This window comes from Prionailurus viverrinus, chromosome C1 (genome assembly GCF_022837055.1).
Source record: "Prionailurus viverrinus isolate Anna chromosome C1, UM_Priviv_1.0, whole genome shotgun sequence".
Taxonomy (NCBI): Eukaryota; Metazoa; Chordata; class Mammalia; order Carnivora; family Felidae; genus Prionailurus; species Prionailurus viverrinus.
In genome coordinates this window covers 196982488-197007626 of record NC_062568.1, presented here as the reverse complement: position 1 = coordinate 197007626, position 25139 = coordinate 196982488, and the positions used below count along the sequence as shown (strand labels likewise).

The following is a 25139-nucleotide window of genomic DNA, read 5'->3' as shown; positions in this document are numbered from 1 at the left end:
AAGAGGGGCACTTGGCTGGCTCAGTTGGTCGGACATGTGACTCTTTTTAAAAATGTTTTTAAGTTTATTTATTTGAGAGAGAGAGAGAATGTGAGAGTGGGGGGAACGGCAGAGAGAGACAGAGAGGGAGATGGAGAATCCCAAGCAGGCTCCACACCATCAGCGCAGAGCCTGACACAGGGCTCAAACTCACGAACCTCGAGATCATGACCTGAGCCAAAGTCGGATGCTTAACCCACTGAGCCACCCAGGTGCCCTGAACATACGACTTAATCTCAGGGTCATGAGTTCAAGCCCCACATTGGGTGCGGAGCCTACTTAAAATTAAAAAAAAAAAAAAAAAATTTAATCCATGTGGTTCTTGAGGCCCAAGAAGATCCAGGAGGCAGATAGGTAAAACATTAGAGCTCCAGCCACTTGATCCTTCTCTTCCCCACCCTTTCCTATGCACGCTCCCCGGCCCCCCAAACACACAGGCCTGATTACCCAGGGACCACCTCCCACCCCAGGCCTGCCTTTGACCCTTGGCCCACTTTTAGCGTCCTAGAGGTGGTGGGAAGGGGGTATCAATCAGCATCTCAAAGCCCAGAGGAGCTTCCTTTGGGTGCGCAGCAGGCTCATCCTCCTCCCAACCTGAAGAGGGAGAGCCCACCCCCTGTGAGATGGGTGTGTGTTTTTCCCACACATCCTGGCCAGCCAATAGGGACACGGGATTTCAGGGGCGGGCCTGAGAAGTCCTCCGTAAAAGGAGGTGGGGCCCAGTGCCCGTTGGTCTGTTCTAGGTGTGAGGAGGTACCAGGGGCTCCTCCGGGCTCTGGAGGTAAGCATGTCCTCCTTGGGGCTGGGGGAGAGACCAGAGCATCCTCAGGTGTGAGGTGTGGGAAAGGCCCCTTCTCTGCCCCCTCGGTGAACTGATTTCCTCTTCTACCTCACCCTCGGCCGGCTGAGCTGCCCCGGTCCCAAGGAAGTTGAGTTTGGGGCAGGAGGCAGTCAGTTCATGCACTGAGCACACCTCTCCTCTCTCTGAGCAGCTCCCAGCATGGGCAAAGAGAAGACCCACATCAACATTGTGGTCATCGGCCACGTGGATTCGGGCAAGTCCACCACAACGGGGCATCTCATCTACAAATGTGGGGGCATCGACAAGAGGACCATCGACAGGTTTGAGAAGGAGGCCGCGGAGGTGAGGCTGCTCTATCTGAGCCTCCCTGCCCTCCTTTCCAGCCTTGGTTTCCCTGGGAGGGATGCCTCTTGTGGGCTGGTAGGCGCTTTCCTGCTCAATCATGCCAGGCAGGTGGTGTGGCTGCCATTTTCCAGGTAAGACAAATGAGGCTCCAAAGGGTGACAGCGCTTGCCTGGGGATGGCACCAAGGTTTAAATGTCAGTGTGACACAGATGCCATGCTGTCTCTCAGAAGGTAAAGCTGCCATTTAAGAGGGGAAAGGATTTATTTGCTAGGACCTTAGGGCCCTGGATACAATGCTGAACTTGGCAAGCACTGCCCCCTAGAAACTCCTGGTCACACACCCTCCTGTTACACGATAAGCTCAGCAACAGCGTGGGTGCTGTAGGAAGCCCAGTCAGGAACAATGAATGCGTCCTGAGAGGCCCTGAAGGCTTCCCCGAGGAAGAAACCTCCTCTGAGCCTTGAGGAAATGGGGCAGGTGTCCGTGAGCCACCAGGAGATTGGAACAGCAGGTGTAGTAGGCCTTGAGTGCCCTGTTAAAGAGCCTGGCCACTTTCCCTGCAGCCACTAAAGGGTTTCAAGCATGCGAGTGACAAGAATCAGACAGTATCTTTTCAGAAAAAGCACACTGGCTGCAACACGGGGACAACAGGCCCAAGGGCCCAACGGTGGGGGCTGGGAAGCCAGTTGGGAGGTTGTTGCTCCTGACCCACAGGAGCAAAGATGGTGGCCTGGGCTCAGGCGGCAGCAGTGGGCATGGCATGGAGAGTAATGGATGGAGTCCAGGGACTTGGAGTTGGGGAATCCACAGAACTTAGGAGTTAGCTGTAGGGAAGGGGGTAAGGGAGGAAGAAGAGCTGAGGGTGAGCCCCAATTTTGTCACTTTGGAAACTGGAAGATCGGTGAATATCAGGAGCAGAGCTGGTCTGGAGTCTGCTCTAGATGTGTGAAATTTGAGGTGTCCACAGGGCTTTCTGTGCTGATGTCCAGGAGGGCAGCTGAGTATTGGAGTCCAGAGCTCAAGACAGAAACCCAGGTTGGAGACCAAACCACGGGAGTGAGCTGGGCACACGCTGTGGGAAAGGATGTGGGACAGAGTCCTGGGATGGGTGGAGAAAGAGCCCATGCAGGGGAATGAGAAGGGAGACCCAGGGAGGTGGGTGGAAAACCTTAGAGTTGAAAAAGCATCAAACAAGATGGGAATAGTCTGTAGAACCAGCTGCTGTAAAGGTATAAACAGATGGAAAAGAGAAAGCAATCGGTCATAAATCAGTGCCATCAGCTATTTTCCTAATCTTGGCTTCCTTGGGTATAGTTGGAATTGTGGGAGCGCTTATGTGCCAGGGGCTGCTAAGGAAAGTTTTAGAACTTTGAGAAAGAGACTGGTCCACAGTCAATATGACAGAAGCATAACCGGAGTTATAGAAAAAAATAAATGGTCTGATGCAGTGGTTCTCAAACTTTCTGGTCTCAAGAACTCTTTACATTCTTAAAGCCACCCAAAGGAGTTTATGTGAATTATATATTTATGATACTCAAATTTGAAAGTGAGGTTTTAAAAATGCTTAATTCATTGGGGTGCCCGGGGTGGCTCAGTCGGTTGAGTGTCTGACTCTTAATTTCCACTCAGGTCGTGATCCCAGGGTTGTGGGATTGAGTCCTGTGTAGGGCTGCAAGCTGAGTGTGGAGCCTGCTTGGGATTCTCTCTCCCTCTGCTCCTCTTCCCCATTTGCATGTATGTGCGCTCTCTCTCTCTCAAAAAATGCTTAATTCACTTAAAAATAATAGTAATAAACTCTTAATATGTTAACATATTTTTCACACAAAGTGTGATACTTAACTATTTTCCAAAACAAAAAATGTTGGGAGGGTGGCACTGTTTTACATTTTTGCTGATACCTTTAACTCCTGGCTTAATAGAAGACAGCTGGATTCTCACCTTCTGCAATCAGTCTGTTGTGATTTCACATGTCATGTAACCTCTAGAAAAGACTACACAATGGTGAGAGAGTGAGGGCGGGGGAGGCAAATAATGTCTTCATATATAAATAACAGTTTTGGCCTTGCAAACTCTAAAAGGTATCAGGGTCTCCGGACCACTCTTTGATAGCTGCTTATCTAATAAATATTCTAAACTACAATGGATTTTATAGACGTTCCTGCGGTGACAAAAGTTAGGACACCTGGGTTCTAATTCTATCTCTTAATAACCTAATTAGTTTCCTTGGGGGGTGCCACCTGGTCTCTGGTCTTTCTTGTTCTCCACTCTGCCCTCTAATTAGAGCTAAAATGAACAGATGCCCAGGTCCCGTGAGCTGGCAAGTGGTAGAGTATTCCCTGAACAAGCATGCTAACTTGAATATGCTACCACCTTTAGGTAGTCTCATTTTCACCAGTGCTGAAAGAAGCTCAACTTTTCCAGGTGTCACGAGTAATTATCAGCCATAGATACTGGTTTAACCTTTAACATAAGGTAGTGGTTGAGAGTTTGAACTGGAGTCTGATGCTTTGGGTTCAAATCCTGACTCTGCTGTTTATTAATTATATGATCTTGGGCCAGTCAGTTAATTTCTCTGTTACTTTATCTGCAAGATGAAGATAATAAAACTTCACTGAGTTGTTGGAGGATTAAATGAGATAACCCATGTTAAATGCTTGAAACAGCACTGAGCCCATGGTCAGAATTACTTATGTGTTTGCTACTACTGATTGAGGGCTTGCTGACCATGTGCCAGTGGTCCACATGCCTGCCTAGGCGCTCTGTCATTTGGCCCTGCGTCACTCTGACTTTAAAACATGCTCTGAAAGAAAAAATTAATTAAGTAATAAATTCTATTGTTTGGAAGATTCAAAGGCATCTCCATACACTGACTGCCCTGTTACCATCCCTCTCACTCTCAACTTGTTTGGGAACTTCTTTCTTGGTTCATGGGCAGCTTTGGATACAGGGGTGACCCTGGGGTCTTCCCTCCTATTCCTGGACCAGGTGGGCAAAGGTTCCTTCAAGTACGCCTGGGTACTGGACAAGTTGAAGGCAGAGCGGGAACGTGGCATCACCATTGACATCTCCCTGTGGAAGTTTGAGACCAAAAAATACTACATCACCATCATCGATGCCCCAGGTCACCGTGACTTCATCAAGAACATGATCACAGGCACCTCACAGGTACCACTAGAGTTGTCTTGGCTCTGCTTTGGGGGTGGGCAGTGGGTGTCCCAGGCCAAATTTGAGCTGGGCCTTCTTGCCCCTGTCACTTGGGCCAGGCAGACTGCGCTGTGCTGATTGTGGCAAGTGGTGTAGGTGAGTTTGAGTCTGGCATCTCTAAGAATGGGCAGACCCGTGAGCATGTACTGCTGGCCTATACGCTGGGTGTGAAGCAGCTCATCGTGGCAGTCAATAAGATGGACATCACGGAGCCTCCTTACAGTAGTGCACGCTTTGAGGAGATCAGCAAGGAGGTGAAGGCCTATATCAAGAAGATCGGTTACAACTCTGAGGCTGTTGCCTTTGTGCCCATCTCCGGCTGGCATGGAGACAACATGATAGAACCCAGCAACAAGGTGAGAGCTGACTGGGACAGGGCCAATTCAATGCAACATTCCCACTCAAATCTTTGAGCTTCTCCTAGAATTACCAGCATTTTTAGCACGCTTATGGGCCAATCACTGTGCAGGGTCTCCTTCCCCAAGGGTTACATAGTTTGATCCCCATTTTACAGATAAACAGAGATTACTCAAGACTATACAACTAGTAAGCACAGAGTTGCGTTGTACAATGTAGTAGTTACATGTGGCTATTAAATTATTAAAGTTAAGCCAAATGAAATCATTTCAGTTCCTTAGTTGTATTAGCTACATTTCAAGTGCCCAACAAACATATGGGGCTACCATATTGGACAGGGAAGTTACAGAATATTTCCACCTTTGCAGAAAGTTCTGTTAAGCAGTGCCAGCAGAGTCTAGAATTCTAGTCCATGCCTATAGCATCTAAGCTACCTCTCAAGGCAGATTAGGAAGTGTGGGGGCAATATAAATGTGTCTAAGATATGGTCACTGTGTTCATGGATCCTGGAACCTAACAGAGTTTAAAATTCTTAAATGAGTGTCTCCCTACAAAGGAAGTCTAGCTCTGGCATCAGACCTGGGTTCAAGCCCCAGCTTTCTCCCTCACCCAGAGTAAAGGGGTAAGAGAGGAATTAATACTCTCTGCCTAAGGACCCCTTTCATGGGACTGTGAGAATTAAGTGAGAGACTCCACATGGGTTCATGCATACAGTTGGTGCTCAAATGCTAACTCAAATGCTAACTGCTATCTATCACTAACTACTGCCTAAAGCCTACCTTTTCTATAACTGACTTGAGGATTCTTAGCTGTTTCCTCCACATGTACATATCAGAACCTTTTTCTGATTATAAAAGTAATGTCTAACATTTTTACAATGAGCCTTTCATGTAGATATGAAGCATAAACTGCAATCCCATAGCTTATAGATAACCTGGTTTTCATGCAATTCTTTCTAGATATTCACAGCTGGACTTAAACTGTATGTGATTTTTCTAGAAACTCTTTGTTTAGAATCTTCTTTGCCATTTAAACCTGTCTAATACTTAATGGGTGTTTTATATTGCAGATCACAGTGGTACAGTTTAGCCATATCCTTATTAAATGAAAATGGTATTTGAGAAATTACCATGTGCCAGACACCAGACTAAACACTTTACAAGGACACAACCCCATGAAGAACGCATTTTATTCCCATGTAAAATAAGAAAACTGGGACACAGTGTAGTTAAATAATAGCCCAAGGTCACCAGCTTCCAAGAATATGGTTTCTTGTTTTATTAAAAACCACCATAATCATCTTGGTAAATAAATCTTTGCATGTGTCCTCGATAATTTAATTAGAATAAATTCCTACTGAAACAAAGGGTAGGCATTATTTCAGAGTCTTCTGACACATATTGCCCAACCGTCCTTAGGAAAGATTAGAACTACCATTGGCAGTGTGTTCACTTGGATGGTACTTCAACGTTTGCATGCTGGGCACTCTCCTTGGTGCTGAGGGTGTGGTGGGGAATGAGACCCAGCCCTGCTCGTGGCACTGCGGTCTTGGGTCTTGGGCGGGAGAGACAGGGGGGTGGTAATATAGTGGATGATGACAAATGCTAAGAAAAACTTAAGGATGAGGGGGGCATGGTATGAGAGAGTTCTTCTATATGGGGTGGTGAAGGCGGGCTCTTCTAAAATGACCATAGAACAGAAACCTAAAGCTTTGATGCCCATTCCCCAAGTATTAGCACATAGTTCAGCTAGTGAAATAAGGGGATTTTATCTTCTTGTCCCTTCGGGCATTTATTGGGCATCTAGTATGTTCTAGATGTTAAAAGAACAAAACATGCAGTCAGTGGACTAGACAGTACATTTAGGATTTAGCCTCCACTCTCAAGAAATACCTGTGACATTGGAGACATCAGTTTTCCCATTTTTAAGGTGGGGGGTGATGCTGACCTCCTAGGCTTATTATGCAGGCCTCTGAGTTGGCATAGAGCCAAGTTAGTGTCCAAGTTCATCAAACTAATAGAAGAGATTATCCTCACAATGAGGTTCTGTTTGAGTGGGGCGTTGGCCTCCTTATCAACTTCTTGTTTGGGCATTGGGCAACCTACTTTTGATCCTCAATTATTCCTCTGTAAAAAGAGGAAATGTTCTTTTTTTTTTTAACGTTTGAATTATTTATATAAAAATGCTTATTACAGTTCTTCAAAGCCTCCTGCTTCCCTTCCACCCCACGCCCCCTGCTTACTAGAGTTGAGTATTAATAGAAATTATAGCTTTATTCCTTGAGTCACCCATTTTTTAGTCCATTAGGCAAGACGTGTTCTGTGTGGCTTCTGTGCTGCATAGCTCTGCTTCTCCCTCACAGAAGAGGGCTTACTTGACTGGAGCCTTCTTCCCTACCCACCAAAGCCATCCCTGATCCCCCTTACCGACCCTTTCACCCACGGCAGTCCCTGCTCCTCTCTCTTCTGAGAGTCTCACTAAGGACTGAGAGATTGTTGTGTGTGATTCCAAGGCCAGGGCACCTCTCCCATGTCCTGCCTTTAATCAATAGGTAAGGGCTGCTATTGCTTTAACACTGATGGTAGACTGAGATTTCAAAGCCTAGGGATTTTCTCAAGGGTCTATGACTGGAAAGGAGAAATGTGACTGGGATTCCACCAGTTTGCCTTAGGCCTGAGCTAAGGCCACATGCTGATCAGCTCTGCCGCTTGATGGCTGGCTGCTCACTTGGCCTTTCACATCAACCTCCTTGGCTCTTTCTGTACCTCCTCTGTCCTGGATTTCCAGTTAACTGATACATCTCTGAAGGCAAAGATGACGTTTCTGATGAGCTTTGGCGAGGGTTTCTAGAGAAGTAAATAAAGTGTCTGCTTAAAAGGCATGCATACGATGTACTGTCATACTTAGTTATCCTTTTAGAAGGCCTCACACTCAATAACGCTCTCCTGGCCTAAGATGTTGGGGAACATCTAGTGTTCAGAAGGTGTAAGTGTTAGAGTATTTGAGTTGTATCTTCATTCTCGCTCCTGATGCTTACTTAATTCTGCTGTATGTTTATTCTGCTCCTTTGTTTCCCCATCTGTGGAATGACAAGATGGAATGAGACCCAAGAGCTAATCAGACTCTAGGGATCTCTGCTTCCTAAAAATATTGGCTCAAGTTGGGCAACAACTACAAGATTTAGAGGAATGGCCACCACTTAGTGGGTGTTTAGTACATGTCGAACATTGTGCTTGGTGGATTGCATGTGGCCTTTTGTGTTTTACTTGAGCCTGCAAGGTAGGTGGGGATACGTTTCATAGATGAGGAAGCTGAGGCTCAAAATGCATTAAAAAATTGCTTGAAGTCTCATGTTAAAACCAGTTTGGCACCTGGGACAGGCTCCCTCAAGCCTAAGTGAGCTGCACATTTGGTGGCTTTTCCAGATGTCCTGGTTCAGAGGCTGGAAGATCACCAGGAAGGAAGGAAACATGGTGGGCATGACCCTGCTAGAAGCGCTAGACTCCATCATGCCCCCTGCCCGCCCTGTGAACAAGCCCCTGCGGCTGCCTCTGCAGGACGTATATAAGATTGGGGGTGAGTACATGCTGTGTTGGGGGTGCTTGGGGTTGGGGGCTCGTGGAGGTCTGGCCGCTGACAGCTGTGGTTGCTCTGTCCCCCAGGCATCGGCACTGTGCCCGTGGGCCGGGTAGAAACAGGCTTCCTCAGGCCCGGCATGGTGGTGACCTTTGCCCCCTGCAATATCACCACGGAGGTCAAGTCTGTAGAGATGCACCACGAGGCCCTGGCTGAGGCCCTGCCCGGCGACAATGTGGGCTTCAATGTGAAGAACGTGTCGGTGAAGGACATCAGGCGGGGCTATGTGGCAGGAGACAGCAAGAATGACCCGCCCTCCGAGGTGGGGAGCTTCGTCTCCCAGGTGAGGAGGACCATTTAAGGGGTGTCCTCCTGAGACAGCCACACTGTCCTAGGAGAAGAATGGTCCACTGGGTCATTCAGGAAGTGGGCCCTGAGCATATGCTCCATGCTAGGCTCTTGGCCTGCAGTGTAGGTACAGTCCAACTGTCCGGGTTAGGATCCTGATTGCAGCTTATTTGCTACTTTGCCCTTTAACTAAACAATGTACTTTGCTGATCTTAGCTTCCACAGTATGGTCTTGATGTCTTAAAGCAGTTTTCAAACCAGGTGGATTAGAATCACCTGGGAGTATTACAAAAATGCTGACTCCTGGTGCGCTTGGGTGGCTGGGACTTAGCGCCTGGTGCTTAGGACTTGAGCTCAAGTCATGATCTCCATCGGCTCGCTATCAGTGCCCGCTTCAGATCCTCTGTCCTCTCTCTCTGCTCTTCTCCTGCTTGCGTTTGCACGCGCACTTGGCGCATACTCTCTCTCAAAAATAAACATTAAAAAATGCAGATTCCAGGCGTGCCTGGGTGGCTCAGTCAGTTGAGTGCCCAACTTTGGCTCAGGTCATGATCTCATGGTTCATGAGTTTGAGCCCCGCCTCCGGCTCTGTGCTGACAGCTCAGAACCTGGAGCCTGCTTCAGATTCTGTGTCTCCCTCTCTCTGCCCCTCCCCAACTCACCCTCCGTCTGTCTCTCAAAAATAAACATTAAAATTTTTTTTTAATTTATTTTTGAGAGACAGAGCACAAGTGAGAGAGGGGCAAACAGAATCTGAAGCAGGCTACAGGCCCCAAGCTACCAGCACCGAGCCTGACGCAGGGCTCAAACTCACGAACCCACGAACCGTGAGATCATGACCTGAGCCAAAGTCAGAAGCTTAACTGACTGAACCATCAGGCGCCTCTCCCCACCCTCATAATTTTTTAATGCAGATTCCTAACACTCTTCTCAGTGGTTCTGGGAAGTGATGCAGTAGACATGGGTGGAACCTGGGAATCTGTACGTTAGAGCTCTCGGGTGTTTCCTTGGCCCAGAGTTAGAATGTGAAGGCTGTTCTAGATGCAAAGTCTGGCACATTCTTACTTGTGCATGTGGAGCCCGGTGCTACCTTGTAGTGAGCTTGGGAACATTAAATGAGGCGGTGATATGTAAAACAGCTGACCTGGGGCCAACAGGTCACCTAACAAGTTAGCTAGCTGCTATTATAATCCATCTTCTGAATGGTGGGGAAAAATAGTACGTAAATAACGTACAAGTGTGTTGGTTTTAGTGTCACTCACCCCCAGCTCTGCCACTTGCCTGCTGTTCCATCATGGGTAAGTTACTCAGGCTCTCTGCTGTGAAAATTAAATCGGAATGCATGAGATCTACTTAGCACAGAACTTGGTATACTCAATAAACGTTCAAATGCTCACTATGACTTAAAATGTGTCCAAGGGGCCTGACCCCTTGGCTGCTCAGGGCTGCCTCCTTTGGAGGATGCTTGGCTAATCCCCTCCCCGGCTCCCATCCGACCCTGGGTTCCAGGTGATCATTCTCAACCACCCTGGCAGTATTGCGGCTGGCTACTCACCAGTTCTGGACTGCCACACGGCCCATATCGCCTGTAAGTTTGCTGAGCTCAGGGAGAAGATCGACCGGCGCTCGGGCAAGAAGCTGGAAGATAATCCCAAAGCCCTAAAGTCTGGGGACTCGGCCATTGTTCAGATGATCCCACGAAAGCCCATGTGTGTGGAAAGCTTCTCAGAGTACCCAGCCCTTGGTAAGTCCTGACAGCACCTGGCTAGTGGGGCTGCCCCATCCTCCTCCTGGCTCCAGGGAGCCAGTTAGCCAATGTGTCACATCCAAGCCAGGTTGCAGAACCTGGTTAGAAGGACCTGAGTTCCAGGTTAGAGGGGCTCAACAACAATAACAACAACAAAAAAAGGAAAATGGTTTTTGTCAGGGGCCACTTTAGAGCCCTTGTTACTCAAAGCAGGGTCCGTGGACTAGCAGCATGGGCATCCCCTGGGAGGTGGTTAGACATGCAGAGCCTCAGGCCCCACCCAGACCTGCTGAACTCAAGTCTGCGGTTTAACAATATCCCCAGGTAATCGGGATGCATATCGATTTAAGACACTCTGATCCAGAGGAGGTGAATAAAGCAGAGATTATTAGGGATCTTCTTTTTCCATCTTCTCTAGTGCAGTGGTTTTCAAACCTGGCGGATAATCAGAACCACCGACGGACCCTATTAAACCCAGCGGCTCAGACCCTGATAGATTCACCTGGTCAGGGCTGCAGCCTAGGAGTCTGTTTCTTAGATTCCCCAAGTATATTATACATGGCTAGGTTTAAACAATTAACCTAGAATGTTCTGAACTCTAACGTATAGGGGGTAGGCACTTTTGTACAGTGCCTATTCTGTGCTAGATGATAGAGATTTTTTTTTAATTTTTTTAAACGTTTATTTTTGAGAGAGGAGACGGAATGTAAACGGGGGGTGGGGCAGAGAGAGGGAGACACAGAATCGGAAGCAGGCTCCAGGCTCTGAGCTGTCAGCACAGAGCCCGATGCGGGGCTCGAACTCACGAGCTGTGAGATCATGATCTGAGCCGAAGTCAGACGCTCAACCGACTGAGCCACCCAGGCACCCCACAGATGATAGAGATTTATAAACAAACAAGTCCCGGCCTTCAGGGTCTCCCAGGGTGTGAATTTCAAAAGGCTACTTTTAGAGGCGGGCCACAGAGGCTGCCACATGAATCTTACAAAGCTGGTCTAGTACTTCCTATCTCTGCCAAAAATACTATGAGGTTGAAGCCAGATGCCATAAGCCTTTCCCTCCACCACTTGAAGTCAGAGAGCATTCAAGAACTCCCCTCCCCTAGGAGAAGCATCTGCCAGGTTCACAGTTGAATGTAAATGAGATCCGTCCTGTGGGTTGTTGTGGTGGGCACAGAGAAAGAGCTAGCTGGTTGGCAGCTGGAGCATCGGTATGGTAGGTTGGTGGGTTGCACCAAAAGCAAAGTTTTTCCCTGTGACCTTTACTTAGGGAAATGGGATGACAGTCCAGTGGCTAAGAATGTAAGTGTTGGTTTGAGACTTTCTGGGTTTTCAACCATCACAGCAGAGTGACCTCCTTCTTACCCCCAGCTTTCCCAACTATAAAGTAGATAGGAGATCTATGAGACATGAAAATTAAATGCACTCGTATGTATAATTTAGGGTGTTACTTACTTGGCCTCCTGTGCAAGTGTCCTAGCTCGTGCCTTGGTAGCATTCCCCATTTGCTTCTTCATGTCCTGTGTCCTAGGTCGCTTCGCTGTCCGTGACATGAGGCAGACGGTGGCGGTTGGGGTCATCAAGGCTGTGGAGAAAAAAGCAGCAACTGGTGGCAAAGTCACCAAATCTGCCATGAAAGCGGCCAGGAAGTGAGTGGTGACAGCTACTTCAGGCCTTTCCAGGCCAGGAGCAGCCCAGGAGGACCCACAGCTGGAAAAGAATGGGCTCAAGGAGGAGCCTTGGACTTACTCTTCTCTTGCCTTAACTGTCTTAAACCTGCCCCCTGCTAATGCAGTTTTCTTTTTGCTGAGGAGCTTGAGGCATGGGAATAAAGCACACCAAGACTTTTTGCCCCTGCCTCTATTGGCCTTGATGTTGCAAGCAAGGAGGAAGCAGGTGGGGTGCTCAGTCTAATTCTACCCCTTGCTTTCCTTCTGGTGCCTGACTGGTGCAAGAACCAGAGAGCTGGGGTCACAGGGAGGAAAAGGTGTAAAGAGAAAAGTCCAGGGCAGCTTTTGGCCCTGGCCAAGGTCATCAGTTCCTAGAACAGGACTCTAGTGTTAAACAGCCTGACTTTAGTGTCTATAAAAGTTACTAAACTTCTGTGTGCCTTGCTCATCTGTAAAATGGGAAAACAATGTCGGCCTCCACAGGGATGTTGAAGTTTGAGCAAGCTGGTACTTGCTGGGCATGGTAATTAGCTACTCTCATTAACATGGTGTGGGCACTGGAGGCAAGTGAGCACTATCTTGGGATAGCACTATCCAGAACTGGAGAAGTTCTTTTGGAAAAATGTTGGCAGGGGGAGAGTGAGCCCTGAGACTTGTAGGGCAAGCTCTGTTTTAGATCTGCAGGGTACATGTCTCCCTCAGGTTATTTTAACTTCAGCTTGACAATTTTAGAGTTACGAAGCTGCAAGAAACCCCAGGTTTCTTTCACCCAGAATCCCCAAATCCTATTTACCACATTTTTTCCCTGAATTATTTGAGAGTGATCTGCAGACATGATGGCCATTTACAGCAAATACTGCAGGGGTATTTCTTAAATCCAAAAGAATATTCTGATATAACCAAGGTAAAGTGATCAGAATGAGGGTGTTAAATTAACATGGGTCCACTTCTGAAATCTGCAGGTCTAACTCAGATTTCACCAAGTTACTCCAAAAACATGCTTCACGGCAAAAGAAAATCCTGGATCATGTGTTGCATTAAGCTATCTTGTCTCTTTATTCCAAGTTTTGGAGCCGCCCCTCCCTTGGTTTGGTTTCTCTGAGAGGTTTGACTGAGGCCTCAGCTCTGAGTTAGCTAGTGGGTGCTTGGAGGAAGCTCAAGGGTGCAGGGGTGACTGATGGGGGGGAGGGGCACGAGGGGTCTTTTTACTCTCCTCCCTCAACCCCCCTTCCCAGAAGTCCCCTTTGACCCTACTGGATGAAACAAGGAGAGCCTGGGGGGTTTTACCTCCCCTGTAGCAGTGGGAGAAGGGAATTATGGCAGCAGAGATAGGCTTGTCTCTTTTGCCACCAAAGCCTTCTGTCCATTTATTCCTGTTAAAGAAACTGACTGATTCGAGATTCTACCTCCGTTGTGGATCCTGGCAGCCCCTTGAGCCCCGATGTTGAGGATTTAGTGTAAACCAGGAAGCTCTATTACTGTTTGCGATCGGAGCCTTCGTCAGAGACCGATCTTGCAAGCCCTTTTTGTGACTGCAGGTTGACTCTTGACTATACACCGTGTCTAACACATTTTGGGGGGGTGGGGTGTGTAAGTTTGCTTGGCTCTAGTGGGTTTATATTAAGAGCAACCTCGTATTGCAAGCTTACTGCGTGCCCTACGCAATTACCTTTGATTTTCATAACAACCGCATTATAATCTAGGTACCCATTTTATCTTTTAATTTTTTTTTAACGTTTGTTTTTGAAGAAGAGAGAGAGGAAGTGGGGGGGGGGGAGGAGTAGAGCGAGGGAGACACAGAACCGGAAGCAGGCTCCAGGCTCTGAGCTGTCAGCCCAGAGCCCGACGCGGGGCTCGAACCCACGAACCTCGAGATCCTGATCTGAGCTGAAGTCGGACGCTCAACTGACTGAGCCACCCAGGCGCCCCTAGGTACCCATTTTAAAGCCGAGGGAAACTGAGGCTGAAAGAGGTCTAATTGGTAACCTGCCCTGGGTCGCATAGCGATGAGCTAGCCAAGATAGGAGCACAGCTGCCTGTCTCCACAGCTCGGGACTCTTAAGCCACCACTGTTCTAATTGTATACATTCCATTTGTTTACATTTTCACCGAATAAAATAAAATTTTTACTTCACAGCTTGCATAATTGATTTCATGTAGTTCTGGAAGTCTCATCAGGCAAGAACCACCAGGTCCGGAGACTGGGGGGAGGGAAGAGCGTCAACGGAGACCGGAAGCTCAATGAAAGTCCGTTCGGGAGTTTTAAAACCCGCTTTTGGAAAACCCAGGTCCGGGGGGGGGGGGGGGGCTCTGCCGGCGTCGCCCGCGGCTGCCGGCAGCGCCCACCAGGCCTCGCCGGACGCTGCGTCGCGTCGCTCGAGCCCCTCCTGCTCCTCCTCAGCTCTCCCTTTAGCCTGGGAAAAGAGCCCGCCTCCTGACCCATAAGGCCCTGGGCCGGAAGCTCCACTTTCTCTTCCTGTCCTTCACCATGGCGGTGAGTAGCTGAGCCCTCGGTTTGCTTCCCTTCATCCGCCTTCATCCACGGCCGGCCGGGCCCGCGGGAGCTGCCTGGTCCGCGGCCGGAGGAGAAGGGAGCCCGCAGTGCTGGCCGTGCCGAAACTGGCAGAGCCATGCGGGCGCAGGGCGCGGAGCTGAACCCTGTCGCCTCCCCTCCGCTCTCTCAGGAGCGGGCTCGGAGCAGGCGCCGGGAGGGCTCAGAAGCATAGCCCGTAGGCTGCAGGGAGGGCGAGCGGAGCGAACGGAGGGGCTGGCACGCGGTGTCAGGACCTGTTGCCCGTTCTGAGGACTTGAGACCTCCCCGGCGCTGGGGAACCTCAGCCTGTTTGTCCGCTTGGGGAAGGCGCTCGCCTTCTGCCGCAGCCGCTGGGCTGCTTCGGAACGGAACGGGGACGTCGCACAACCACGTGTTTCCCGTTTCCCCAGCTTTTCAATTCGATTTTCTCCCCCGTTAGCTTTATAATGGGGACGCGCTCCGACACCTTACACGTTGAGTCCCTTGGGCTTCATCCACTGCCTGTAATTTTAACTCCCGATACCCGTCCTGAGTTTCCATTCACCCATTCCGTGCGTCGAGGAAGAGACCAGATCCCGAGCTGCCTGCCTTGGTGCCTCCCAGACTTTTTTGAACCCTTAGGGCCTTCGTTAGGAATGGGGATGAGCCGAGATCGGTAATGCTGTGTATCCAAATGCTGGACTCGCAGCTGTGGCGGGGTTGTGTGTTGACTGCTGCGCCTCCCGTGTTGCAGCAGGATCAAGGTGAAAAGGAGAACCCCATGCGGGAACTTCGCATCCGCAAGCTCTGCCTCAACATCTGTGTGGGGGAGAGTGGAGACAGACTGACCAGGGCAGCCAAGGTGCTGGAGCAGCTCACAGGCCAGACCCCTGTGTTCTCCAAAGGTGAGCGGTGGCAGTCAGGGGAGAGGGCCGGTGGCCGAGTATGCCTGGGTGTTTCCTAATTTACCTGGTTTCCAGCCTGTTGAGGGCCCCGTTTTGCAAGTGACAGTTGGTATCCCTCAAAAGCATTAGCTTCCTACAGTACCCCAGACATATCCTCGTTTCAAAATTGGTTTTGGTGTTGGGATACCAGGTTTTTAAGTTAGGAGGGATGAAGCTAGGACTGGTCCAGGGAGAGATTTTACAGGCAGAGTGGAAATGTTGGGAATACAGTAAACGGTATTTGGCTTGATTCACATTTAGAATTTAGGGGCTACATTAAGAACAGAGCTGTGTGGGGCACCTGGGTGGCTCAGTGAGTTAAGTGGTGGACTCTTGATTTCTGCTCAGGTCATGATCTCGTGAAATCGAGCCCTGCGTCTCGCTCCATGTGCTGCTTGGGATTCTCTCCCTCTCTCTGCACCGCCCCTGCTATGCGCGTGCTCACTGGCACTGTCTCTCAAAATAATAAGCTTTGTTTGTTTTTTAATGTTTATTTTTGAGAGAGAGAGTGCAAGCGGGATTGGGGCAGAGAGAGAGGGAGACACAGAATCTGAAGCAGGCTCCAGGCTCTGAGCTGTCGGCACAGCCCGACACTGGGCTAGAACCAACAGACCGTGAGATGACCTGAGCTGAAGTCAGACGCTTAACCGACTGAGCCACCCAGGCGCCCCTCAAAATAAATAAACTTTAAAAAAAATAATGTAAAACACAGAGTTGTGTACCTAGACTAATGGGGTTCAGCTTATAGCTCCATCACCTGCTGGTCTGACTTTGGCCTTTTTGGGTCTCAGTTTCCTCATTGGCCTGAAGGGGATGTTAATAAGCTTGTGATGGATAGAGTGAATGAATTGTGTGAAATGCCTGCTGCCTGCCACGCCCAGTGTAGATACTATCATTGTGTTGATTTTTTTGTTTTTGAAGTTTCATTGCTTTAGGATACTGGAATATGGCAAGTTCATGGGTTCAGAGCCTGCCTCTTATTTGGGGCACGTTAACCTCCCAGAACTTCATCTGTGATAGGAGGATATTACAATAAGACTTTAGAGAATGTTAGCTACTATCAATAATGTTTTGTTTAGAACACAATGGTCATACTCCTTTCTAGTGGCCTATTCTGGCCGTGTACTTGGCCCCTCCTGAGACTTCGACATTATGACTTGGAAGCTCTTAGTTGCTGAAGTTACGACTGAGTGACTTGGAATTGGAAAATCTATTTTCTGTGTTAAGGATGAAACAGATGTGGGCGACACCGGTTAGAATGCCACCACTTAGGATGTGGATGGATGCTTCATGTCTCTTAGACCTGGAGGTGATGTTCTGGGGAAGAGGTGAGTGGGGTGGACGTGTGATACCTGACTCCTTGTTTCTCCCTACCTGCAGCTAGATACACCGTTAGATCCTTTGGTATCAGGAGAAATGAAAAGATTGCTGTCCACTGCACGGTCCGTGGGGCCAAGGCAGAAGAAATCCTGGAGAAAGGTCTAAAGGTGAGGCTGATCTCTGTGAATGATTTCTCTGGGTTTTCCTGTGCCCTTTACATGTTGGGAAAGTTCTACGAAATCTACAGTTGTGATGTGATTTGTGTTGTGGGAAAATAAGATTTTATCCATGATCAAGTTAATGGAATCGTATCTCTGGGGTGCTGAGTGTTGTGGACTAAGCTAGTAATTTTGGGAGAATTTGAGTTGACACGGGGTGTAATTGCATTTTTCTCCTTAGGTGCGAGAGTATGAATTAAGAAAAAATAACTTCTCCGATACTGGAAACTTTGGTTTTGGGATCCAGGAGCACATCGATCTGGGGATCAAATATGACCCAAGCATTGGTATCTATGGCCTGGACTTCTATGTGGTATGGATATTTAATCTTTTCCACTCCTGGTCTGTGAGGAGAGTAGACTCTGCCTACTCCTTTATTTCATATGTGCTATCTTGATGTTACGATGTTGGATTGAAGCTTTGAGTGTTGTCTGCTTTGTGTTGTCCCCCTTGGGAAGATGTGCCTCATTTGTGGCAGGTGTAGGAATACAACACTGAACTAGATAGACGGGATGCTGCTATTGTGAAGATTATAGTCTAGGATCTAACAAGCACCATTACAGCTTAGAGGCTGAAGGAACTATTCCACCCACTGAATTGAAAATTTGAGTGAGTTCTGGTGCTGTATTTGGCGTGTGGGTTGGCTGTACTAACTAAGGCCGCTCTTTCCCAGCTCCTTCCCTTAGGGAAGGTAGGGTGGCTTCCATCCAGAGGACGTAGATACATGTTTGGTGACGTGGCTGTTTGCTCAGTCAGGATAGGGATTTCAATGTACAAATGACCATTTGTGTGTTTGTCCAACCGTGAAACTAAATAGCAAAAACCAGAAGTCCTGACTAGTGTGGAACCTGAGTAATGGCAGCACCCGCATTAGATTTGAATATCCAAATGCTAAGGAGAATCTGGTGATCACAGGAAGTTTGGGAGAAGCAAGACTTTAAGAAGCACTTTTGAACTGAAGCAGAAAAAACGAATAACTATTTCTTTGTGCTTCTCAGAATCTGAAATTTTCTATAATGTATATATTATAGTAAGATTTTTTTAATTTAGTGTTCTTTTAAAAATGTGCTTTGGAGACTGGGGAGCGATGGTGGAGAATCCTTAGCTACCATTGGAAGTCAGGCAGGGAGGGTGGGAGGTGCTTGCAAGTTCCAGCCTCCAAAGCAGATTTAAAGTGTGGTATGTTGTCCTGGATGCTGCTAACAGTTTTATCAGACCCTGAGATCGTGGGTCTCTTGCTCCAGAATTCGTTGGGGCCACCAAATGACTCTTGATGATCAGTCTCAAATGTGTGAGTCTTGTCCGTGTACTCTTGACTCTGAGCTGGCTAGGTGACTGTTGGTTATTCCTGGGACAGGTGCTGGGTAGGCCAGGTTTCAGCATCGCAGACAAGAAGCGCAGGACAGGCTGCATTGGGGCCAAACACAGAATCAGCAAAGAGGAGGCCATGCGCTGGTTCCAACAGAAGGTAAAGCTGATTTATCTCAGGTGAAGTGGTGGAATGTGGTGTTGGAGTTGGGGTTTGGGGGTGCAAAATCCAGCACCATTTGGTGGGTAGTTTCTTTAAAGGTAGTATATTTGGGCAACTTGGCAAACGTGGGCTTCCAGGGTTGGTGGTTTGAACACCCAGAATCAGGTTTTCTCCCCACCCCCATAAATGCAGGTCGTTGGAAGGGGTGGAATATGGCTTTAATAGGAGCCCCCTTTTCTCAGGGTCAAGCACAGTTTGAGCACAATGTAGTAGTTGTTAAAACTGGCCAGCTTCCTGTTCAGTCTAGAAGGGATGTGGGATTCAGAGCTGAATTCATGTGTCAGATTTGGAGTCTCAAACGTTAGCCATTGCTGCAATCTTTGCTGTTGCCTCCTGTTGTGAAAAAATAAAATCTCTTCTCTTTCAGTATGATGGGATCATCCTTCCTGGCAAATAAATTCCCGTTTCTATCCAAAAGGCCAATAAAAACTTTTCAGTGAAGTGTATATATTACTGTTGTGTGTTCTGTGAAAGGAGCCTGGCCATATTCAAGTCCCTGGACCTCAAGCCACTTAAAGCTTCAATGGGAATAGCTGGTAACAACCCTGTCGTCCTCTGGATGCCAGTGTTTCCTGGCAGATCGAAGCCTGAGTTTCGCAGCATTGCCTGTGCTCACCATACCCTTGTTATTAGGCTGTGGTGGTGGTACGGTAGTCACGTGGAAACTGATGTTAGAGGGGAGGGTATGATTGGGTCTGGGGTTTGAATATAGAGCCTTGGTTAAAGGTGGGATGCAGGGCTCCCATGTTTCAGGAAGCTCCCTCTATTCAGTAATTCTGCTCTTCACTAGAGATTATACCAGCACTTGTATCTGTTGAAGGAAATCACAGGTTTTGGCGTGTGATGCTTGGGATTAAATTTTGGTTTAACTGTTCAGATTCAGTTTTCCTTTAAAATGAGGATGTATAGGGTTGTTAAGGAAATATAAGCAGAGAAGAGAACGGTCTTTGAGCCAAATTGGATGTGATTCCCTGTCCTCCCTTTTATCCACTATGTTACCTTAAACTAGTTAATCTCTGCCTCAGTTTCTCAATTGTATCATGGTGGCAAGTGATAGCCCTCAGAGGTTAAAGATTAAAGTTTAATACGCCTAGAATACTTAGACTTGTACCAGGCACACAGTGCTCAAAAAGGGTTAATTTTGTGTTTTGGTATATGAGAAATGTTACCTTTTATCAAAGTTTGCTCTTCCTTTGGTGTGAAAGTAGAATTTCCTTATCTTTTCCGTGTCACTGAAGCAGTGGCATTCAAAAGCCACCATTTCTCTGACCATTAGACACAGTACTTGGTTGATGGTTCATAATTTTCAATTTAGGGTTTACATTTTGAGCATGTTAATTTAGTTCAATAACTTGTGACTATTGAGTTCAGTTGTTCTCAGGCCACCTTTTCACTACCATTAAATGGTTCTAATTTGTTAGCTGCGTTTGTAGTTATTTTAAAACCCAGAGATTATTTGGTGTTTTTAAGTTGTTATGAAAACATAACTATTTTTGTATTCCTGATAATAAAATCTTAGTGAGATCAGATACAGTTGCTTAAAGTGGAGAATCACGAAACGTGTTACCATATACTTTTTGTTTCACTTAAAATTTATCAGTATGCTTTCACTTTTCAGTCTGACTCTAGGGCTAGGGCTATCACCTTGTAAACAGTGAAACTTGTGTAGGCGTGATTCTTGTGGTTCAGCTTCATTTTTATAGGGGAGGACTTGATTTGTCCTAACTTCTATAATTAGAATAACAACTACAACTGGAATACACATGTGAGAACAAACTGTTGGTGAATCTGTAGCTAGTGCTCGTGGGTGCTAGCTGCCATGGGAAGTCAGTAATATGGTACAGAGATGGAGAGCATAACGCTTGTTTCATTTAAATAAAGCAATTCAGAGGGGCACCTGGCTGGCTCAGTCATAGAGCAACCAAGCCTTGATCTCAGGGTCGTGAGTTCAAGCCCCATGTCGGGCATGGAGCCTACTTTAAAAAGATAGATTGTTCCAGAAATACAGAATGTAGAAAATGAAAGGCCCTCTAATGCCACCATCGTCCTTGTGCACTTTACCGTTAGCCATTTGCCGTGTATCTGTATGTTTTTATGTTTATGTTCCTGTTTAGCAGTAAAACCTGCCTATCCTTGATTTGGTCCTGCCATGTGTATTCAGTTGAGTTGAGTCCCCGTTTTATTTTGTTGTTGTTATTATTATTATTATTTTACTTTTTGAGAGAGAGAATCCTGCGAGGGGCGGTCAGAGTGCAGAGCCTGAGCTCAAGAACTGTGAGATCATGACCTGAGCCAAAGTTAGATGCTTAACCAACTGAGCGACCCACGTGCCCCATGACTTCCCGTTTTAAAATGAAACTGCCTGGGCTCCTGGCCTAGTAGAAAAAGGACTCTTGGGAGTTTAGTGATCTGACCGGATTTTAGTCCCAGCTCTCAGTGGTATTCTGGGTGAGTCCTAGAACATGTGCCCTGGGGCAAGTAGGGAGATTTTTACTAACCAGTTTAGAGCTTTGGTGTTCAGAAAGCTTGCCCCCTGTCCTGGTTAGAAGCTTGGCTTCCTGGGGCGCCTGGGTGGCGCAGTCGGTTAAGCGTCCGACATCAGCCAGGTCACGATCTCGGGGTCCGTGAGTTCGAGCCCCGCGTCAGGCTCTGGGCTGATGGCTCGGAGCCTGGAGCCTGTTTCCCATTCTGTGTCTCCCTCTCTCTCTGCCCCTCCCCCGTTCATGCTCTGTCTCTCTCTGTCCCAAAAAAAAAAAAAAAGTTGAAAAAAAAAAGCTTGGCTTCCAAATGGATGTCAGACTGTTGTCAAATTCACAACAGTTTGAGTTGGCATCTATTCACTTGTTGTTAAGTGGTACTGTTCCCTTGGGGTTTGTTAAAACTCTTGGGCCTCACCTCAGACCTACTGAATTAGAATCTGCTTTTTAACAAGATCTGTAGGTGATTTGTATGTGCACACTAAAGCCTAGGAACTACCCACATGATAATGCCAAAACAGGGAGGGAGGACATAACACCTAAGGAAATTTCTTTAATAAATTTAGTTTTGTGAAGTTCTTGCTGTGTGGTTGTTTTTCTGATTTCTTCAGCTGCTGTCCATGAAAACATGGACTGACATTAGGTTGCCCTCTGCCCCATGTTACATTGTGGTTGTCTTCAGAATAAGGTTGTGTTCTAGCAGGCATCTGTTTGCATCCCAGTACCAGGCCAAGAAATACTGGATGCTACTTTGCCGAGTGAATGTTCTCTTCCTGCAACTATTGTTTACGACAGAGTCCTCAAAATACTGGATGCTACTTTGCCGAGTGAATGTTCTCTTCCTGCAACTATTGTTTACGACAGAGTTCTCAATCCAGGACAGTAATCTGTCCCCATCCTGGGGTATTTGAAAATTTATGAGGGAGGCCTTTCAGTTATCCCTGTAAATAGGGCTGCTCTTGGTATTAGTGCCTATAGGTCAGGGGTGTCCAACATTCTACCATTCAGGATAATTGTACAGGTAGCTATGTGGATGGATACAGGGTGGTCCCTGATACCTGAGCAGGTGATGGGGCCAGCCAGCTGTGCAAAGGCTTGAAGGTACGAGTGTGGTTGAGAAGCAGCAAGGAGACTAATTAGAGAGCAAAAGTGGCAGTGAGTAGTTAAGTAGATGAGATCAGGCTAGTGAAGGGCCAGATCACAGCCTACCGTTGAAGATTATAATTGCTGCAGCAAGACAGATTTTTAAAAGGAATCGGGGCAGAAACGGGGAAACTGCTTAAGTTGTACCAGAGTGCTTGGCATTTTCTTCCACATAGGATGACCAAAGGGGAGAGATCAAAATCCAGATAAGAGTAGTCTAGGGTTCTTTTTAAAGATGTGACCAACATTTTTCAGAATGGTGTATGTATATGGATATGTTATGGTTTTTGAGCTGGTTGGTAGAAAATACCAATCCCCACAGGACTGTGTTTCTGCCAGATAACTTAAAAACACATGATAATCACAGGACTAAGGGCAGTAGGTTTTCTTCCCCCATTGGAAACTAGCAAACATAGCTAATGTTAACTTTTAACATAATTGAGAGGAAATGAGGTACAATTTTAATTTGTGCTTTTTTTCCCTCAAGTGTATTCTCAGGATTATGCTGGCTTTGTAATATGCTGGCTTTATTTTTTTATCAAAAAAAGTTTTCATGTTTATTTTTGAGTGTCCGATGGGCAGAGAGCGAGGGAGACAATCCGAAGCAGGCCTCAGTCTCCAGGCTGTCAGCACAGAGCCTGATGTGGGGCTCAAACCCACAAACCGCAAGGTCAAGACCCGAGCCAAACTCGAATGCTTAACCTACTGAGCTACCCAGGTGCCCCCCCCTTTTAAATTTTATTTTAATGTAATATGCCATCTTTTAGAGGTCTAGGATATGTTGCCTTATCTGTACAGCCAATGCTAAATAATTGGAATGTTAGTTCCATAAGACTGCTCCATTGCCTCAGTACAGGCTCTCTCTTATTTTGGCTGACTGTGGTATCTGTAAGGTCCTTGCATATTATCTGATGCAAGTTATCTGATGGTGTGGTATAGTTGAGAAATGTGATCTGTTTTCTGCTCTGCTTCCCCTGCTAGCAGCATCGTGACCATAGGCAGGTGACACAAGGCAAATTGCAAGCTCTCTGGCCCTCTAGAACAGAATGGCCTGCTAGATTTTGTGTATGACCCCTTATCTTCTCATTTTGTGCTTTTGCCTTTTTGTGCAGTTTAACCACCTGCTAGTCCCAGTCTGTTCACCTTCACATGTAGGTTGTGCTCCGGACAACTGGTAGGTAAAGACCACAGTGAGTAGGCTGCTAGTGGCTGAGTCCGGGCTTTCTAGGGGAGTGGCAAGTTCAGGGCCTTGGAACCACCACAGGTAGTGTAAGCTGCCAGTCACTAGGGACCTCACTGGTGCCTGGGGGTACAGAACCACTTGCAGAGCAGCTTGTTATGGAAACGGCAGCGTGTGGTTGTCAGAGGGGAATCCAGCTTAAGGCACCCGGGGGGCACCAGGACAGAGCTTCACTCTGCTCAAGGTGCAGGAAGGCTCATGTTTTCACAAACCTGAACAAAAGTGATCAGTTGTGATTGTATCAGTTGAGGACCTTATGTAACATGAGTTTCAGGTGTTATGTAATTATATTTATCATTACTGATTTAATTTGCTTTTGGATTAATATGTCAGTAGTTACTTAGAGTTTGAAGTAGCTTGGGAGGCAAAGGCATTCAACAACTTAAAGAAGAAATGCTGTTCTAGACTCCCCTCAGTTCCCCTGCTGAATGTACTGCTCTGATAACAAGAATTCTAACCCTTTTAATGCCATGGTAACTGCCCCTGAAAGTGTTTTCCTACAACAAATTTCTATTTTTTGCTTTTAAAGATTGGTTCTGTTCAAACATTACATGGTATATCATAGTGGATAAGAGCACAGAATTCGGGGGCGTGGGGAGATGCCTGAGTGGCTCAGTCAGTTAAGCATCTGACTTGATTTTGGCTCAGGTCATGATCTCACTGTTCATGAGGTCGACACATCAGGCTCTGTGCGCACAGCAAGGAGCCTACTTGGGATTCGTTCTCTCTTTCTCTCTGTCCTTCCTCCTGCTCTTTCTCAAATAAACATTAAACACACGCACAATTTAGAATTTAAGCATCTCAAGTATGTTGCAGGTCGCTGGCAGATAGCATAGGCTCAATTCCATGGAGAGTCCCACTAACTGCCAAAGCAGATAGTCCTACGATGGTGGTTGCTCTGGGAGTGGTCATCCAAGCAAACTCCAGGGGAGAGGCATGCTTTCATGGAAGTTGGTCAGGATTCTCTGACAAGCACCTATTAGTGCGTTTCATTTTCATAATTCTGTGAGTTGTTAACAATGATTAAGACAGAGAAGCACAGGGAAATGAATCACAGTAGTGGTGATGGAGCCAGTCTTCAGACAAGAGGGTCCAGATTCTAGCTCCTCCAGACATAGCTCTTAAGTAATAAGGCTAAACCACACATCTGCCCCTTGAAATATACTTCCATCAGTTATTCCCTGAAATTCACGTGACCGACTACAAAATGCTGTTCATCATTCTAGCTTGTGTCCCCCAAGTCCCCCAAGGAGGGTCAGCACTCAGAATTGGAATTGGTCTTTACTTGTCAGCAGTTGAGTCTATAGGGACAAACACCCAGGTGCCCCCGAGTTACAATTAAAGGAAGACAGTTCCTCAAAATGGGGAGTGTGGACATGTTGTAACTGATGTTCTGTAATCTCTCAGGAGACTGTGTCTCACTGTTTGCGGTGTCTAACCTTGCAGAGCAGCTGGTTGCTCAGATTGGGCACAGATAGCAACACGGCCACTTACTACCTGGGTGAGACCTTAGGCCAGTCAGCCAGCCTTTCTGGGCCTTGGGTCTTGTGTAAAATAAGTCAATACCTGCCTTGTAGGGTTATTTTCAAGAGTTAAGGTGTAGTAGGTATAAATCAGTTGGCATATAGCAGGAGCTGTTGTGAGTATGTAAATGTCCTGCATAGAA

At 47.2% G+C, this 25139-nt stretch overlaps 2 protein-coding genes and 1 long non-coding RNA gene across 4 annotated transcripts; 2 read left to right on the top strand and 1 right to left on the bottom strand.

The window, feature by feature from the left end:
• The first annotated feature begins 1039 nt into the window (after nt 1-1039).
• Nucleotides 1040-12250, top strand: LOC125171939 (elongation factor 1-alpha, somatic form-like). Its single transcript, XM_047869215.1, has 7 exons — nt 1040-1183; nt 4173-4352; nt 4451-4747; nt 8174-8324; nt 8411-8667; nt 10182-10416; nt 11950-12250. Exons 1-7 carry the CDS (start codon nt 1040-1042, stop codon nt 12069-12071), a joined length of 1386 nt encoding a protein of 461 aa, XP_047725171.1. The 3' UTR covers nt 12072-12250.
• LOC125171941 (uncharacterized) lies at nt 5900-14524 on the bottom strand. 2 transcript variants are annotated; one of them, XR_007154517.1, is made up of 5 exons: nt 14219-14524; nt 11874-12003; nt 10228-10310; nt 9935-9991; nt 5900-8715 (listed from the first exon to the last, which is right to left on the bottom strand). It is a non-coding gene; the product is annotated as an uncharacterized LOC125171941 (long non-coding RNA). The 2 variants fall into 2 exon arrangements; XR_007154518.1 differs by having other exon boundaries at nt 5900-7594; nt 14219-14523.
• RPL11 (ribosomal protein L11) lies at nt 14509-19059 on the top strand. The gene is made up of 6 exons (XM_047869217.1): nt 14509-14582; nt 15355-15505; nt 16925-17031; nt 17264-17395; nt 18440-18550; nt 18981-19059. The coding sequence occupies exons 1-6, from the start codon at nt 14577-14579 to the stop codon at nt 19008-19010; spliced, it is 537 nt and encodes a 178-aa protein (XP_047725173.1). The 5' UTR covers nt 14509-14576; the 3' UTR covers nt 19011-19059.
• Nucleotides 19060-25139: the final 6080 nt, after the last annotated feature.

Coding starts and splice junctions, on each gene's coding strand:
- LOC125171939 (XM_047869215.1), top strand. CDS start 1,040: ATGGGCAAAGAGAAGACCCACATCAACATTGTGGTCATCGGCCACGTG. Junction 4,748..8,173: donor TGATAGAACCCAGCAACAAG/GTGAGAGCTGAC, acceptor TGGCTTTTCCAG/ATGTCCTGGTTCAGAGGCTG. Junction 8,668..10,181: donor TGGGGAGCTTCGTCTCCCAG/GTGAGGAGGACC, acceptor CCTGGGTTCCAG/GTGATCATTCTCAACCACCC.
- RPL11 (XM_047869217.1), top strand. Junction 15,506..16,924: donor GACCCCTGTGTTCTCCAAAG/GTGAGCGGTGGC, acceptor CCCTACCTGCAG/CTAGATACACCGTTAGATCC. Junction 18,551..18,980: donor TGCGCTGGTTCCAACAGAAG/GTAAAGCTGATT, acceptor CTTCTCTTTCAG/TATGATGGGATCATCCTTCC.